The 18534-nt window shown below is 42.9% G+C and overlaps 1 protein-coding gene across 7 annotated transcripts; it reads left to right on the top strand.

The window, feature by feature from the left end:
* The first annotated feature begins 42 nt into the window (after positions 1-42).
* WDR89 (WD repeat domain 89) lies at positions 43-17605 on the top strand. 7 transcript variants are annotated; one of them, XM_039553037.1, is made up of 3 exons: positions 66-142; positions 1076-1158; positions 15958-17605. In XM_039553037.1, the coding sequence occupies exon 3, from the start codon at positions 15989-15991 to the stop codon at positions 17156-17158; it is 1170 nt and encodes a 389-aa protein (XP_039408971.1). In that variant the 5' UTR covers positions 66-142; positions 1076-1158; positions 15958-15988; the 3' UTR covers positions 17159-17605. The 7 variants fall into 7 exon arrangements, with proteins under 7 accessions (XP_039408972.1, XP_039408975.1, XP_039408971.1 ...); XM_039553035.1 differs by lacking the exon at positions 66-142 and adding an exon at positions 415-625; XM_039553036.1 differs by lacking the exon at positions 66-142 and adding an exon at positions 475-493.
* Positions 17606-18534: the final 929 nt, after the last annotated feature.

The raw sequence follows: 18534 nt of genomic DNA, 5'->3' as shown, positions 1-18534 counted from the left end.
AGCAGCCAATGGGGCGGCGGGAAAGGGCGCGGGGGCGGGGCTGGCAGGGACAGCGCGGTGCGCACGCGGCGGCGGCCGGGGCGGCCGGGCTAGGAGGGACCGGGACAGGGACCCCATGGAGCGGCCGGGATAAGCATCCCGGGTAAGGAACGCCGGCAGGGACAGGGATCCCATGGAGCGGCCGGGATAAGCATCCCGGGTAAGGAACGCCGGCAGGGACAGGGACCCCATGGAGCGGCCGGGATAAGCATCCCGGGTAAGGAACGCCGGCAGGGACAGGGATCCCATGGAGCGGCCGGGATAAGCATCCCGGGTAAGGAACGCCGGCAGGGACAGGGATCCCATGGAGCGGCCGGGATAAGCATCCCGGGTAAGGAACGCCGGCAGGGACAGGGATCCCATGGAGCGCGGTCACCTGCCGGGATAAGCATCCCGGGTAAGGAACGCCGGCAGGGACAGGGATCCCATGGAGCGGCCGGGATAAGCATCCCGGGTAAGGAACACCGGCAGGGACAGGGATTCCTGGAGCGGCCGGGATAAGGAACCCGGGCAAGGAACTCCTTGGGCGGCCGGAACAAGAATACGGGATAAGGAACCCCTGGCGGAACCGGTGTAAGGATCCTGGGTAAGGAAACCTGGGGGAGCTGAGACAGGAACCCCGGGTGAGGAACACTGGGGACGCCGGGATGAGGACCCGGGGTGAGGAACACTGGGGACGCCGGGATGAGGACCCGGGGTGAGGAACACTGGGGGCGCCGGGATGAGGACCCGGGGTGAGGAACACTGCGGGGCCCGGACCAGGCCGAGGGAGGTCTGGGCTGAGGACGAGCCGCGGGCGCTGCTGTGGGGAGGGCGCGGGCGCTGTGCCCTGAGGGACCGTCTGTGGGGGATCCCGGGCAGGGCTGTGAGGGGCGGGCGGGGGTCCTGTGCCGGGGGTTGACCCTGTGCGGCTTGTGGTGGGGCAGAAAGGGGTTTGGGCCGGGAGAGCAGCGGCCCGGACGAGCTCCTGGACATCGGGGCTGGGCTTCTGTGGCTGTGCTGCCCTCCCTCACCGCTGCCTTTCTGCTCCCGTTAGGCTGAACTGAAGCGGCGCTGGCTTTGTTGAGAAGCTGCGCTGTGTCGCTGGCGAGATGTGAACCAGGACGCTCGACTTGCGCTGTGAGTTTATCCCATCCCTCAGCGCAGCCTGGGAGCTTCGTTCCCACTCTGGGCAGGGACACCTTAATGATTGTGTGATTCAATAAAATGTATGTATTAGGAAGTTATGCTGGTAAGCACCAGCTGACCTCATCTAGGTTTGGTGCAGATGGGGATCTTTCTTAATAATAGTTACAGTCTAAAACAAACAAAAAAACCCCGCACCCAAACAAATCTGGAAAAGGTCAGAAGGAGAAATGAAAGTTGCGTTTTGGGTTTTTTTGTTTGCTTGTTTTACTCCCTTGGGAAAAAAGGAAAAGAAACTTTTCTGTGGTTTTGAATAAAAAACTAGTTGCAGAAACCACTGTCAAAGCTGTGATATCCATATCCTTAAATTATATTTTATATAATCAACAGATATCTCAAAATATGCTATGTTGTAGAATTAGCTTTTTCCTACAAGGTACAGGGAGTAGAATTATCAGTTCTGTGTTGTGTTAGTGACTCGGTTATAATCCTATAATTCTAAATTAAGTTTTCTTAGAAATGTGTTACATATTTGAAAGAATGCAGAAGCACAAGCTCTTTCTTAGTGTGCTGGGTTTTAGGTCTGTAAAAACTTTGTTCTCAGGACAAAGGTATGTTGATGCCTTTTATTTCCTAATATTGTCAGTATTTCCAAATATTTTCTGTTTGAGAGTATAGTCAGATTCAGTGAAGTGTGTGTGCAGAGCAGCTCCTTGAAGATAATTGTCCCTGTCTGCAGAGTAACTGAACAGGTTTGTGTTCATGTGTATCCCATGGTTTCTAGGTGCTAATTTTACATGGTGCTTGTTTAAAGTTTGCATCTTGGTTTCTGTTTGTTTAGAGTTAAAGACAGGTGTAGCTGTTTGTGTTTTCCTCCAAATATCTTTTTATGGTGTTAAGGAACAGCCCTCTAGGGAAAGGTGGGCCCAGAACTCCTGGGCAGCCTCTCCATGCATCGACATGACCTGGGGCCTGCCTGTTTCTTCTGTGGTCTCGGACCTTTTGGAAAGAATGATTTATTTTTTTTTCCACATAAGAGTTCTTCTGTGCATGGGATGATCGATGACGTTCAGGTGGCTTTTTAAATGTTTTTTAAAAAAGATCATAGAACCATAGAATGGTTTGGGTTGAAAGGGGTTTTAAAATCTTGTTCCAACCCTCTGCCATGGCAGGGACACCTTCCATCAGACCAGGTTACTCCAAGCCCCATCCAGTCCGGCCTTGAACACTCCCAGGGATGGGGCAGCCACAGCTTCTCTGGGCAACCTGTGCCAGGGTGTCCCCACCCTCACAGTTAAGAATTTCTTCCTGCCCTCTCTCAGTTTTCCATTCCTCCTTGTCCTGTCACTCCAGGCTCTTGTAAATAGTCTCTCTCCATCTTTCTTGCAGGCTCCCTTCAGGTACTGAAAGGCAGCAGTTAGGTCACCCCAAAGCCATCTCTTTTCCAGGCTGAATAATCCCAATTCTCTCAACCTTTCCAGATGTTTTTTTTAATGTTTTTTCTTTCACTGCATCAGTTTTGCTGGGCAAACCTTGGGGTCTGGTCTGTACTTGACAGCATGGGAGGTCTCCTGAGAGACCAGATGGTTGTTACCTGCTGGAAGCATTTTCCAGCTGGGTTCTGCAGCTTTGTTGTGCTTTTTACTGGAAGTATAAAAATAATGGTATTTCCAAGCTTTTCTGGGGAAAAGAAGAAAAAATGGCAAAACAGAAGGAAATCAGCACTACCATGCAGCATGCTCAGGTGTGTTGATACCAAGCTGCCTCTGCAGACAGTCTAAGGCTTGGGTTTATTTGGTGAGTAAAAAGATGATTTTTATGGGGCTCAGCTTCTCCTGTGTGGGGACAAGCCCATTAGTGGCTTTCACACCACACATAAAAAAAAAAAAGGTGTTGAGAATTGTGGATAAGAGACTTGGCAAGGTTTTGGAGTGTGCTTTGGGACTTGGGAGCAGTTCAGGTGCAAGATGGGCAATGGAAGATGTAAGAAAGGCAGAAAAAGAGCATATTTGCCCAATCCCATGGGGGTTAGAAAGTTCAACCTCAAACATCTTTGCCATCCTCAGACTTCAACCTGACCCACTACCCCCTTCTCCCTGAGCTCTTCCCCTTCTCATGTCCCTGAAACTGTCTCTTTTTCTTTAACAGAGAAGTTAAACACTAAATAATTACATAAATTCTTGCTGGTGCATTTTCCTCTCTTATTTCCTCCTGCATTTAATTTAGGGCTGGTTAGTTAAGTATATACCATGTCCTGCACGTGACTGAGAGAGTGGTTTTTTGGCTTCTAAAGTGAATGGGAGGTGGAGGGACTGGGAAACGGGATAGAGATGGGTGCTTTGGTAAATAAAGCTTTAGACTGGGAGTGAAGGATGTCTGATGCCAAAATAATGCGTTGGTTGAATTGTTTCTGTGATTTATTTTTGCCTTAGCTGACACTTGGTGCAAGTTTTAACAAAATATTTCCGTGAGAACAAAGCAGTGGAAATGGGGGTGGGGAAGAAGCAGCTAAGCCAGGGTACCGCACTGTAAAAATCACACTCAAATTGCAGGACAAACACTGGTAATTCCATTAGGCTGTTCTGATTTTTCTGTCCTGTTTCTAGGTCTTACAGGATGAGTCTTTTCAATGGTCAAAGTAATTTAGAAGTGTTGGCAGGAATCAAACTTTGCAGCTGTCAATTTTAACAAGTTCATATTATCCTATAAAGTCTTCAGTCTGATAAATTTTTGTTCTGTTCATGTCAGGTGTTAAAGCCCAGAAGATCTGTTACATTATCATTATTCTCGTTTGTAACATAAACCATCTGTGCTGTCATTTATACCCTTTACAGACTTTATCACCCCTTTTCACATGAGTCTGAAAGCACTTCTTGCAGATTATTAATATTATCAGGGCTTTGTATTATTTTTTATCACACTGTTGGTATTGCTGAAAATGTTTCGACATGACCTTAATGTTTAGTTTGAGACTTTTGCAGCAGATAGAGGAATGCAAGTATTTCAAAACTTGTTAGCTCCTATTGTTTTCCTCTTTGAAACTTGTTTTATATAAGAAGGTACTGTGGCCTTGAAAAGGCACTTGGTATTTTTTTTTTTTAATTCTGTAGTTTTCCAGCTAAATGAAAACCTAATAAAAAAATCAAAAAGAAAGGGTTCTTTGTTTAATATGGCAACTGAATCTTATCTGTGAAAAAGCATTAAATCACTCCTAGTTCATATGCTGAATTAAATTAAATTATGCAAATCCAAGATCAGTTTTAAAGTAAAACAATTGTTTAGCTGTATTGTTCATAATCTTTCTTGCAATTTCCTTTTTTCTTCAGCAGAATCTTGATTTTTTTTGTATTTTTAATTGATTAACAACTTTTCACTTGCATCTCTCTCTGCACCTTGCCATAACTACCAAGATCTTTTTTTTTCCCTTGTCTGTTATTTCAAGGCAAAAGCATTGCTCAGCTTCTCATTAAAATAAGATGCAGAAGTGCTGTACAATTGGTGAGCAGTTAAATTGGTGAAAAGACAACGCAACATTTAACTAAAATTGGCAAACTGGTGTTGTATGCTGGCACTACCTGGAATAGGGAACTTCAGATATTGTTTACTTTGCAGTAATTTGAGGATCTTTTCATAATAATAATCTGTGTATCCTTGTTGCTATGGGAATGCGTGGTAAAGCTGGAATTAAGTGTTATGGCTCCTTTTTGCAATCAGAAGGGACAGGCAGATAGCTGAGAAAGCAAAAATTCTTGTTTAGAAACATGCAGCTCCTCTACTAGCACTTCTAACTTACTTGAGTGTTTATGTGGTTTATGATGGAGTTTTTTGAGGTGAGAGGATTTGATTTTAGTTTATTCAACGTCTGTCAGGATACCTAAGGAAATACATGACTCAGTTTTGAAAGGGAGAAAAACATTTAAAGAAAGAAAGGTTAATTCTAGTGGTTTAATGTCTTGGGCAACTATTACTTTGCATGTGCATTGAACACTCCTGCTTCAGGAATGTTTGTGGGAGATAGATATGAGTGTAACAGATTGAGAGAGGAAGGGTTTGTAGTTGCTGGGTCTGGTTTGTTCATCCCTCTTTCCTGAAAAATTTGAGTGATGGGTGTTTCTGGACTCAGCATTTGCTGGATGCTAAAAGAGCAAATACAAGTGCACACCAGTCAGTCATTCCCTGTATGTTTATGTGTGGATTGCATGGACATATGAGTCTCATCTCACATTATTATGAACTCCGAATGATCAAAATCTCTGAATTGAAGTCACCAAATGAGACTTTATTAAGAACATGAGTATATTTTTAACTTCTGATGGTTCAGAAAGAAAAGTTGTGGCATAGTTGAATTTGGTTTTTTTCCCTTCAGTTTTTCGTGCTAGACAGTTGTAAGTGAAGCATGTCATTTTTGATTAATGGTCTGATTTGAAGAACGGAGGCTTTTAAAAAGAAGAAAAAATACTGGTACTTTATTGATGCTCTTGGGATCGCGTAAATCATGACGCCCTCTCTGAGCTGCTCTGGGGCGGTCACTGGCGACATCCGGTGGCCGAGTGCGGAATAACAGCCTCTGGCAATCTGTCCCGAACTCCTTGGGATTCTCCAGCCAACAGCCTCTGGCAGTCTGTCCCGAACTCCTTGGGATTCTCCAGCCAGCAGCCTCTGGCAGTCTGTCCCGAACTCCTTGGGATTCTCCAGCCAACAGCCTCTGGCAGTCTGTCCCGAACTCCGTGGGATTCTCCAGCCAGCAGCCTCTGGCAGTCTGTCCCGAACTCCGTGGGATTCTCCAGCCAGCAGCCTCGGCATTAGATGTGGCCGGGTGGAGGGGCACGCTCAAGTCCTTAGGCTGCTGTCCTGACGGTCCCAGCGGCGTGGAGAGGAGGTCACGTTAAGCTGGAAGCTGCGTGCTCTCTCTGCACGTACATGCCCTCTTACTAAGGTCTTAATGCTGCTTTTGGAACTATGGACTGAGCAAATATTGTGTCTTGCTATTGTCTGCGTGGCAACGTGGTATCTTCCAGAAAGGAATGATGAGCCAGCTTATCTCAGAGTTGCTTGTTTCTCAGTCTGACTTCCCATTTGTGTTCTTTGCTGTGAAAGGACAGTGCTGGGTGCCAGGCTGGCGAGGTTATAAAAGCAGATGAAGACAGTTAAAGTTTTTACCCCCACTGTTATAACTGGGAAGTATTTTGTGAGATAAACTTTATGATTTCTGTTCCATATTTTATTTATGGTCAGTTTATACTCTTAAACTCTTGTGCCAGTATTGTTCTTGAGTAGCTCCCCTCCCTCCTCAGCATTTATTCCTTTGATGTATTTGTAGATAGTAATCGTATGCCTGCTCAGTCTCTGTCTTTGCCAAGCTACACAAGGCAAAGCATCCAGCGGCTTCTTGTGAAATAAACAGTCCATTACCTGCATCATCTAACCCTTCCTTCTCTGACTTGATTATGGCTTAATTATCAAGACATTGGCCTCAGCAAAGAGCACTGCTGAGAGCCTGCTATGACCCTGTGAAATATAGGTTCACTTAAGCATTGTGAACAAACATGGCTTGAGAGCAGGGTTATTAAAATGCATAAAGCTCTTGACTTTGCTTTTTATCCCTGTCTTATTTTGGGGCAACAGGCTGCTGAAGACATTGGAAAGGTGTTTGTGGATCTCAGAAAAATAAGTTCCCCACCCAGGGGTTCATGGGTGCTAACAAAAACATAGAGTTCTGTTGTGATTTGCCAGCAGGGATTGTCTGTGTTGCTGGTTACAGCAGATCTCTTGATCAGAATGTCTGGAGTGGGAATTCCTGCATACTTTCTCCTTTGTCCTTCCCTTTCATTATTTTATTTTTTATGACTGAGTCCTAAATTACTTAAAGAGTGAAAAAACAGTTAAACATGAGCTTCCAGAGGAGTATGGAAAAATCACTGTGCATTTGGGTATCATGGAAAGGAAAAGCTGATTTATTTTTTATCTTTTATGGCATTGGTGAAGCTGCTGCTGGAGTTCCATGTATAGTTCAAGAGTAAGCACTGTCTAAAGGCTCCTGGAAACGAAGAGCTGAAGAGAGTGCCTTGCATGGGTTCAATGTCCACATCCTTGGTGCCTTAGCATCTTTCATGGAGACTCAAAAGTAAATTTTCCTGTATGGGATAGAGCCAACATAGTTTTGAAACCCTTTATTTCAGCCTCTTCCATCCTCCTGTTGTCACTTAGACGACATCTTTTCCTTTTGTCTGCTACAAAACATTGAAAATTGAGCTTAGGGCATGATAAAGATTCAGCAGAGCCTCCAGCTGTCAGACTGCACAAAGAGCATGCTTTGGAAACTGATAGTCTGTGAACTGTCACGGGCACACAGGGATCTCAAGTTTCTCTTGTTGCTTTGAAACTGGAGAGGGTCTGACAAATTACCTTGACGTGGGGATGTTCTGGAGTAGCTAAATATAAAAAAATGGATAGTGTGGGATGTGACTGGCGAAGACATGTTAGTGATCTGCATGTTCTGGGGAAGCAGATGAGGAAAATGAGGAGAAGTTTTCCCTGCTTAGGCTTGGTAGATGTTTGTGCCTGTGCAATACATCTGGAACTTCAGAGAATTGCTTAGGCAATGATGTTAGAGTTGGGGCTTAGAATTACCAAGCACACAAATGTTGTGTGTCTTGTATTCCCCTATATCTGCACATGTAGGGGATTATCTTCTTACCTGTTCACCAGCAACTGATTTAAGCTTGGGTTGTTAAGAAGAGAGTCTTGAAAACATAATAGTTTTGTGTTTTGAAGAATGAGCTCTGATAATGAAGTGTACTTAAAGTAAATTACTGTTGTGAAAGAATTTCTAAAATATTCCAGTAAATAAAACATCGATTTTATGTCATTGTAGGTATTTTGGCACCAGTGTGTGGTAGTAGAAGCTCTTTTTCCAGTTATAGCAAAGTTTCTTCACATCCTTTTATTATGGTTGTTGCTGAATTCAGGCTGAAATTTCCCAGACTTCCTGTGGTGTAGAAATAAATTCTTTGGAAGAATTTCAGCAAATTTTATTAATCTTTGGGAAGACTTCTTACTTATTTCCAGGTTTCTTCTGTATGAGGATGCTTGTAGTAAGTGACAATGTCTAAATTGAAGGAATTAAATGGTGTTATTTCAGAGTCACTAAATTATTAATGCAGTTGTGTAAGTAATTTTTTCCTTTCACCTTTCTCTGTAGGGTGGATCATTGGTGTTGCCCGTTCATGTGGTGTTTTGCTCAGCTTAAAATGGCCCTGAAAATTGTCGCTCTTGGAGTCCTTTCTTGTAATCCCAAACTTGAAAGGGCATCAGAGCACTTTTTGATTGTGGAATTTGCAGGTGCACCACAGTGTCACAGTGACTTTTGCATTGTATCTTGTAGTGTAGACATTCAGAACAAGGCTTTTTCTGTGAAAGTCTGCTGCTGACTGTACTTACTAATGTTTGTGTGCCCAAGGATTGTGAGTTGGGCAAATGCTGTCCTTGTTTCATTGATTGAGAAAGTGATGAGTGAATGTTGCCCCTTGCTGGGAATTACTCAGCAAGCTGTGCTGTCACAGTCAGGACTAGGAAGTGTTTGTAGGCCAGGTTCTTGTTCAAATCCACTTGGATAAATACTTTATTTCTGTCTTATTTGAGATAACCATCTCGGTGCATAGCTCTAGTGCCAAGTCAGACAGCAAAGCTGTTGGACCTCTTCACAAAAGAAAATGCTGTTAGCGAGCATGAACCTCCTCTGAGCTGCTTGTGGCTGTTGTGTTGAAATGGGAATGGATCAAAACTTAACACTACATGCAGGTGACCATTGTAACCTCCATGTTTGATTTGCAGCACCTGTTGGCTGTGTGTTATTTGAGAGGCTGATTAGTTCTGTATCTTCTTTCCTATGTTTGTGGTCGCAAGAAGTCATCTCAATATGTTGGGTTCAGTGGGAGGTGCTCACAGGAGAAAGGAAATGACTTCTCTGTTGTCGCTGTGGTCTGATGAGATAAGCACAAGTGCAGAAGGCTGAGACTTGGATTCTCTTCAAGGTTTGCAGCAGACTGGCTGGATAGCTGTGGTTCCATTACAGGCAACAGGCACAAACCTCATCTTTGACCCCCATGGCAGAGCCTTGCTCAGTGCAAAAGCCAGAGCCCAGCACTGGGGCAGTTTTCCTGTCCTCTAGAATCCACCTGAGGACGCAGCATTTGTTGTTTAGCTGTTCAGAGGCTTCTGAGAGTGCAATTTAAGCACAGATTAGCTTTCAGAGTGTTTTCAAATACAGTGTTATTTGCCAGAAAAAAAAAAAAAGAAGAAAACATAGTATATAGAATTTAGAATACAAATAGCCCAATTACAATATCTCTTTCTGTAGTTTACCCTTTGCCTGGGACTCTTTCAGATCTGCCTTTATAAAATAGGATTGCTTCTGCTGCAACTTCTGTCAGCTTGATCTGAGAATAGCCATGAGAGTAAAATAGAGCATCTCTTATCCTCTTATTACTCCTTTATTGGATGACCACCTCATCCACACCTGGATGCAGTCACATCCTCTACCTGGTGATGTCAGTACAAGGAAAGCTCCCCCTCACAAGGAAGTTCTTGGTTGGGTCCAGCTGCTCATGGCAGAGTGGGATTTGGGGGACAGTTTCCTTTGTGGCTCCTCTGTTAGTAGGTCTTTGTCACCAGCATGGAATTGGATGAAAAGAGAAGACTGAAAAGGGGTATTCTCAAATGTGTTTGAAATATTATTTTACACAGTTTATTAGAATATTTAGAAACTATGTTTCCCATGTTTATGCCAGGGTCTTCTAAATTGTTCTAAGAAGGTAGGTTAGCAATCTGAGCATCATATTTTAAAATATTTGCCTTAATTTAGAAGCCAAAATTTGTGATTTGGCATTTTTATAGTTTTGTATAGTGCTTTCTAGCTTGAGTTTTATAATTGTACATTGGATTATTCTACACTTTTTCAATTGGCCATCTGGTCTTTTGCAGCTCTTTACCATCTCTTTCGTTCATGAATTTCTGTCAATAGGCTTTCAGTTACTCAAGTTTGAATGTTAATTCATTGCACTTTGGACCTGAAGGCATGCCTGAATGTTCTAGATCTCACCTGTCTCCACCATATTTTCTAGTGTTCGATGCAAAATCAGGATAGGTCTTTCTAGTTTGAATGCAGAATCTTACACCAAAAAAGAAACCAACCTGAAAGTTTTCTTTTGATGAAAATAGCCACTGTATGGTTTTTATGATTTATGCATTTAAAGCTATGCTTGATCCAATCCAGAAGTTGTTTTTGCATTCTCTTTCTATGGATGTGCAGTATAATATTCAAAACAGGTTTTGTTTCTGAATTGATGTGAAGACCTGCTTATGTCCCCAAAAGATGAGTTCACAAAAGTGGTAGTTTCTATTTTTAAATTTTTTTTTAAATTATTGAACCCCAAAGCACTGAGCAGCTGGGCCTTTTTCCCTTTATTCTCTCTTACCTCTGACTCTTATTTTTTCCCTCCAACCAATACTGTTTAAGGCCATTTCCTTGGTTCTGTCTCCCACCTACAGCTCCTCTTTCCATTGCTAAACAGGATTATACCCTGAAGCTCAGTCCTGGTGGGAGGGCAGGAATTGATTTCATAAAAGGCAAGTAGCTTGGTAGACGTAATTTTTTTGATCTTCCCATAGACTTTGTGTTTTATCTTTTTCCTCCTTTCTATTCTACTGATACCATTTTCTCTGTGCTGCAAATGAAGAATTACATGGAGCTTCTTTCTGACTGTGCTTTACATTTGGAAGCGAGATGTAGCTGATATGAGAGGATGAAATAATTCTCTTGGCAGTTACATCTTGTCTCTGCACTTTAGTGTAGCCTCTCATGCATTTTATTCCCTTCCTGCCTGATGACTTAAATGCTCTTGTCTTTGCCTTCAGCAGGCTTTGTGGGAATGCTGGAAAAACCCCTTCTCCCTCTGCTTGGGTAAAACAACAAAACCAGCTATGGGAGTGTGTGTCCTGGAGAAACTCTGCATTCCTGAGGGGTGCTCTGTGCTTCCCCTCAGTGCTCAGATGGTTTGTTGATCCATCTTCTGCTGGGGAGTGGTGCCAGTGAGGAGAGGTCTCTGCAGGCTCCTGCATCAGGGAAGTGCAGCATTGATGTGTTCTCCCTGCCTTGGCAGCTCTGCTTTCAAATGCAAACCACATGTCCTGTGCATGCATGAGCTGCTTCCCGCTGCCCAGAGCTCCACGTTTGTTCTCAGCTTGTTCTTGAACTTTCAATAATGGTGAAAATAAAGGGAGGGTCTGTTTGTATTGTTTATAGTAGGAAAGAACAGTGCAAGATTTCATCTACTGCTGCTCAGATCCCTTGCTATTTTTGGTATTTGACCTCTGCAGAGAAGACTGCCAGAACTACAGGTCATTTTCATTATGTATTTCTACCCTCCTATTCCTAAGTTACTCTTACATTAGCGATTAAATCTTTGAGAATGTGCTGGTTTTCCACATTTTCACTCTATTTTTCAAAGGAAAATTTGTATTTCTATATATTTTTGAGCTAACATTCCCTTTTGGAAAAGGGAACTATGCAACTTGGCAGCATCTTCTGTACACCACTCAAAGGAAAAGGGAAATAACTTATGATTTGCTGGTTTCTCCTTTGAAAAACGTTCTGGATTGAAGAGGACTGATGAGCCTGTTGGCTTGAACTGAGGCTGCGACGTTTAGAATACTGCACAAACAGCACAGCAGTATGTGCTGGGACAATGCTAAGTGCTTAGTTTCTGCAGATAGGTACTTGCTTTTCATTTCTCCACCATTGGAAAGGGCTGCCTTTGGCACAACTGTTTGCTTCCAGTCTTGCTGTGTGGTTGTTTTTACACTCCACCAGTGAAAAACACATAACAAAGGCATCTGAAAATCCTGTCCTGCCTCTTTGGCATCACTTCCACTTCGTGCCTTCTATTCTAAACATTGAGTTTATTTCTTTTTTAAAGGAGCCTTGTAGGATGCCCTGGAGGTCAAAATATTTTAGGCTGTTTCAGAGAACTGTATTTATTCTGAGTTCCCAAGATATAATGAGTTTTGAGTATTCTTCCAGAAGCTTATTGGTTTTGGTAGTTGTGATACGCAGGAGACGTGCAGGGGTTGCATGTAACTGTGTACTTAATTCATTCATGAGTATAGTTCCAGAAGTCTAGCTATAATAACACAAAAGTTTCAAGTTTAATTTATAGAATGTGGCTTTTCCTGGCTCGGAGGCTGCAGGTGTGAATGCAGCTGAAAGATTCAGCTGTTCCACATAAGGAATGGTGATCCCTAGGGATGGGATTGCACCTCTGTTTCAAAGACAGGTGACTGGCCAGAGCCAGACACCTTCAGCCAGGTACTAATGTGTCATCCCAGTGGTGGTGGTTTCCTGGCACCTTGACATCACCTGGATTTTGTCAGTATTGAGACTACAGATCCAGACTGCGGGCCACTGTGAGCTGGAGAAAGTGAAAAACCTGAATTAATTGAACTACCTCACATTCTGAGCAGAGGAGGAACCATGGGGAAAGAAGAGCTTTTGGCCAGTGACCTCTGTGATTTCTTCTGAGACTGGAGCAGTCCAAGAGCAAGCTGTCGGTGCCCTACAAAGTCTTTGTGTCAGAGAGTTTGTCACATGAACATGAGCAGTTCTCCTCGCTGATCATCACAACTGGCTGTTGTGCTTTATCCACAGTATGTCACGTTTCAAAGACTCTGATTTTGCCAAAGGATTCTTTGGAAAACAGATACCTCTGTTGTTGAACTTAAGGAACTAAAAGTGCTTCAGTGCAGAGGACCATGTGCTTTGTATGTGGCTGCACTCCAGTGCTTAGTTATCTTCTATTGTGCTTGGAAGACCATTGTTTCCTATTTGTCTCATAAATTTAACACAGATCCTATTCCTGCCATTTAAACTTTCCCATCAAAATACAACAGTGACTTCCCTTTCTGAAAAGGAAGGGCTGGCAGCTACACCCTGAAGTTTGAGCATGAATTGTTTATATAACCTTCAATCACAATTTCATAATAGTCTTTCTTACCAAGGCAGACATTTTACTGGGTTTTTAGCAAAAACCTGGCTGCCATTGAACACAATTTTAAGGCTTCTTAGTTGTTGCAGTGGAAATAGAATTGAAAACTGAACCCTTCACCTTCCTGATGGTAGAAATTGCAATTCTGTCTGAAAACATGAACAGCGTTTTGTGGTATTTCAGAATAGCTGTACTTAAGTCATTCTGGGCAAAAGTTTAAGAGTTGTCTTGAGCTAATTTTATTTCCCAGAAAATATTATTAAAACTGAATGAACCTGCTTTTGCAGACTCTGGCTTTTTACAACTTCTGGGTATTTGTAGAGTTCCCTCGCCTTCCCCAGCAGTAAAAGCTCTGACATGAGTGTTGTAGAAACTGCTTATTGGAAGATATTCTCTATCACAGTCAGTAATATTTAAACAACTGCAGCTTGCCTTCCAAATGGATGACATTTGTCAGGAACATGTCTGTTTGAGTTTACTTGGCCTTTTGAGTAGACAAAGTCTGAATATTTAGAGCTTAAAATTCAGGTCAGCTTGGAAAACTACATTTTTCTTACAAGACATTTACAGAGAGAACCTGATTTTTTTAGTAACCATAGCACTGCAGGAGAGCTGGTTTGCAAAAACTCCTTTCTCCACCCTCAAGCATGTGTGTTTGAAACTCTCTTTAAATAGAAGCTTCCAATGTAATTCTTCAGTAAATTGAATTAAGTAGTTTTCCTAATTAATAATGTTAAAATATTTTATTTCTTCAGTTTATATTATTAATTTGCATGGGTGTTTAACAGTTTTGTGTTTAAGCAGTGTGGCAAACAGCGTTTGAGAACAGTTGGCTTTATGTAATAGTTCTAGTAAAAGCTTGTTTCATTTGAGGACGTACCCAGAAAAGTAAGTAAGGAACAAGTTCAGTGGGTAGGTTGTACACAGGGTAATCCCAGAAAACACGCTGAACTTCTTTGCTTCAGAGGGGAAAGGAGTTTCCACAGGATGTCTGCATTTTATGGCAAAAATGACTGGTAGATGTTCTCTGAAAGGTTGCTTTGATGTAGAAGATTAACCTGGGGACCTCATTGTCCGGATACTGGTGAGGCAAATCGCTTAGGGAGATTACTTGTGACTTGGGAATTAAGTTTTTATGTGTGCCTACTTAAGCTGTTTTTTAAGAATTTGCTTGTTTGTCACATGGTGTTGTGAATATTTGTGTGCACCAAACCAGAGGAGGAGGGAAAGCAAAACCCTGAAACCACAAACAGCACCAAGAACAAAAAAAGCAGAATGCAGCTTTGTCATAGCAACTTTTCCTTTGTTTTTGGTCTCTCATGGACCATTAAAATAATTATGACTAAAGCAAGTAATACATGGAAACTTGCACATTCTGCCCCTAAAAATCCAGCCTGAAGAATTTGCAGAAAAATTGATGATAAAACAGCTGGGAAGGCATGAGAATATTTTCTTGCATTCTGTGTCTGCCTGATTTTTACTCCATTTCTGTTTGGATTTCTTTTTTAAAGGGTCGTTTCGTGCATGTGGTACCTTGGATTGGCTGCTGGCCCAGACCTTAAGGAAATATCAGTACCAGTGAGAAATCACTGGAGTGTTGACCCCTTAAAACCTGCTGTGATTCCCTCAATGTTTGGGTTTTGATTCTTTTTAAACACAGAACAGTGGTCTAATTGAATGTGTGTTTTTAACAGAAGTGGATGACCGTATTAACATACCTCCATCTTCTTTAAAAAATGGTTGTAGTTTGTGAACCACTAAAACCCTTGCAAATATCTCTTTAAAATGCAAATACTGCTGTGCTTTTTCTGACTCTGAATTGATGGTATCTTTACTGCAATTACAGAATAGAATTTTCTGGTGTGTTATAGAAAGGAAAACTGTATTTTTCCTTTTAGAGCATATTTTAGAAGTGAATCTATGAGAGGATCAGGAGAAATTTGTTTAATTTTGGTTTTGCTGGGTAAAGTTTGCATTTGTGTGCATCACTGAAATAGTCTGGGTTTCTAGGGAGGTTCAGCAGTGCCAGAGAGGAATTGCCTCTGAAGGGAAGATTTTTATCAGCTGCACTAAACATCAGTGTTCTGTGGTTTTACAGGAGGCTCAGAAAGCGTTGAGGTGCTTAATTGCAGTGAATTCCACGTCATGTAGCCGTTTAGGTGGTCCATGATACGCTGGCAGGTGTTTCTGTGCGTCATTGGGCACCTAAATACTTGTAAAATTACCTCACCAGGCCATTTCAGGCTGTAGTGCTGTGTAATTTTGGTCTTGTTCTCTGCCTCCCCTGTGCACGTCCCTCAGCACAGAAGTTCACTTAAGAAGTCTCCTGCAGTCGTACTGTTGCAGCTGTTTGTGGGCTGTGCTTCCTAGAACAAAACTTACTCCTCCTCAGGTAGAGGGGGTGACTTAATTTTGTTTCCACTTGTGGAGAACATCACCTTACTTTATAAAAATAATAAAGCAAATTTAGCTAAGTGACTCTCCCAGGATTCCCAGATAGACTGTTTAATCTGTTAAGGGGATTATCTGGTGTAGTGCTTACAGACGTGAGAGATTGAACTCCTTGAATCAGGGAGCCCTTTCCTGTTCTGTGTTCCTGTGAATGAAGTTGTGGTGGGCAGGACATTGGGATAATTGAATTTTAGCTCCACGCATCACTTCTGCACGAGATGCTTTCTCATACATGTACTTAAAGCTAACACTGTTTAAGAATGCTGTAGTTAAAACTCTCCTTTTCTTTTATTTATTCCAGGTTTCTGGCAAGGCTGGGGAGAGCGTTCGAGATGACGGCAGTGGAGAAGGTGGAGGAGCAGCTGGCGGGTCTGCGCATAGCCAGGCGCTGTGTGCCCAGCGAGGAGCCCGCCTACCTGCTGGACATTGACACCTCCACAGCTGCCCAGCCCGGGAGCAGCCGCTTCGTGGCAGTTTCCTGTTCCAATAAATCCATCAGGGTGTACGACAGGGAGACGCTGCACTTCCTGCGGGAATACAGCGGCCATCCCGGGATCCTCAGCGGGGTCAGGTTTGCACACGTGTGTGACAGTGTGGTGTTCTCAGCCTGCAGTGAGGGCACAGTGAAGTGCTGGGATGTTCGCTCAGCCACGCAGAAGCCTGTGCAGGTGTTCAGTGGCTATCCTTCCAATGTCTTCATCAGCTTTGATGTCAGCTGCAGTGACCTCATTGTTTGTGCCGGAACGGAAAAAGTTGATAAGGACACGTTTCTGGTGTTTTGGGATGCAAGAGGCATTACAGACTGTGCCAGCACAACTAAAGAACCCTTGGGAGTCTATTCTGAAAGCCACAATGATGACATCACTAAAATCTGTTTCCATCCTATCCAACCCAATTTGGTAGTGTCTGGGTCAACCGATGGCTTGGTGAATGTGTTTGACATCAACAAGGATAATGAAGATGATGCTTTGATATCAACTTGCAATTCAGATTCATCAGTGAGTTCTCTTGGCTGGTCTGGGGAAGATTACAAACAGGTCTATTGCATGACACACGATGAGGGGTTCTGCTGGTGGGACATGGCTCAGCTGGACACCGAAGAACCAATAACCCTGCTGCATGTTCTGGATGTCAGAGAGTCAGTCTGCGCTGAAAACCATGGCCTGCATTACCTGGTGGGTGGCTTGTACCACGAAAAGGCAGGGAAACTCTTCCTGATTGGGGGAACCTCCACAGGAAACATCCATGTGATCAGCTGCAGCAGTGATGGCCTGAGCCTGGTGGGGACCCTGTGTGGTGGACACTCGGCCACCGTCCGCTCCTTCTGCTGGAGCCCGACGGATGAGTCTCTGCTGACGGGTGGAGAGGATGCTCAGCTGTTGCTATGGAAACCTGGAGCTGTGGAAAGGTCCCTCACAAAGAAAGCATCTCTGAAGGTCTCTTCTTCTGTGCAGAAGAGAGTGAGAGTTCACAACACCTCCCTCAAAAGCAGGAAAAAGTAAATTGCCTAAAGTGGGAATCTCTGTTGTGTAGAGCTTTCCTGGTGTTTAATCTCTAGACAATACTTGGCCATGTTTTATTTGGAGGTTTTCTGTGGAAAGAGCTGTGGTGCTTGAATTCCCCCTGGGAATGTATTTCAGTCATCAGAAGAATGCCTTTTATTTTTTTTTTTAAGTTGCTAATATTAATCAGAAAAGAGTAAACATTTTCTCCTGAGTTCTTGAACAACCGATGTTAAATCATATTATATAAAACTGTTTCTGTGGTTATTTCATGTCTCAGACAATGTTTAAAATACATAAGACAGGCCTGTGGCTTCCATAGTTTGTTACCTTTTCAATGATATTCCCTGGCACATTTTAAAAGCTTTTGTATTCCATGCTGTATTTTGCTTTCTTCACAGAAAACTTAATGAAATTGTTCAATTTAGTAAAAGATTTTATGTCACATCTTAATGCCTGAAGGAATTACTTCTTGATGAAACAGAAAATAAGTAGTTTTGCACTGTCACGTCACTGGTTTAGAACAAGCTCATAAAGAAGCAGCTGATAGAGCCATATTTTTCATAGCAGATATGAATGTATTCAACCAAACAGCAGCTAATTTGTATGAGTATGAGAACTGTTAAACTGGCATTATTTCCTGCATGAAAATACCCAAGAATTTTGCAAGCAGCTTCATTCTCTCCTCCTAATTGCTCCTGGAAGACTGGGGAGATCTTTGGTGAGTTGGAGAAATTGGTGGGTGTAATTACACCAGTGGTGCTTAAAATCCCAAACCCTGAAAGAAACTAGTATCACATGCCAGGTGGGGATGCTGAAACCCAAAAATGAACACTGCCTTCAGAGACTACTTAATGGAGGAACAGACTGATATGAGGAGACTCTAACAAAATATTTTAGAGGTCAGCCTGCGTCCTTTAAGAAATGTTTCTCTCTGCAGAGAGGTTTTATGTTTGGACATCTCCCCAGGAGAGCTTTGTTTTATTATTTCATCGAATACCCATTGCATGGTGCAAAAACAGCCCTGTACTTGTAAAATGGATGAGACTTTATGCTTATTCTTCTTTGCTGGCAGACTCCAACCTGTGCCCCTGGCTCTGCATGCACACTCACCTCCAGCCTTCCCAGGACCACTGCAGGTAAATGGTGGTGGTATTTAGGCTGTAGTTACACATGTGCACTACAACTGAAACCAGCACCAGAGTGTTATGAATTGCTCTGTTACAGATTAGCTGGCAAAGGATTTAAGAGGGGTTGGTTTATTTTTTTTTCCCTTGAGAGTGGATAGGTAATTCTTTCAGAACAAGTCCTGAACATCAGGTTTAGAGGATTATCCTGGAGTTTAGAGACAGTTTCTGAGGTACGGAAGATACTCT

The sequence above is a fragment of the Corvus cornix genome, chromosome 5 (assembly GCF_000738735.6).
Source record: "Corvus cornix cornix isolate S_Up_H32 chromosome 5, ASM73873v5, whole genome shotgun sequence".
In the NCBI taxonomy this organism is placed as follows: Eukaryota; Metazoa; Chordata; class Aves; order Passeriformes; family Corvidae; genus Corvus; species Corvus cornix.
The sequence above is the reverse complement of the archived record's forward strand: the minus strand, read 5'-3'. Positions and strand labels throughout refer to the sequence as shown.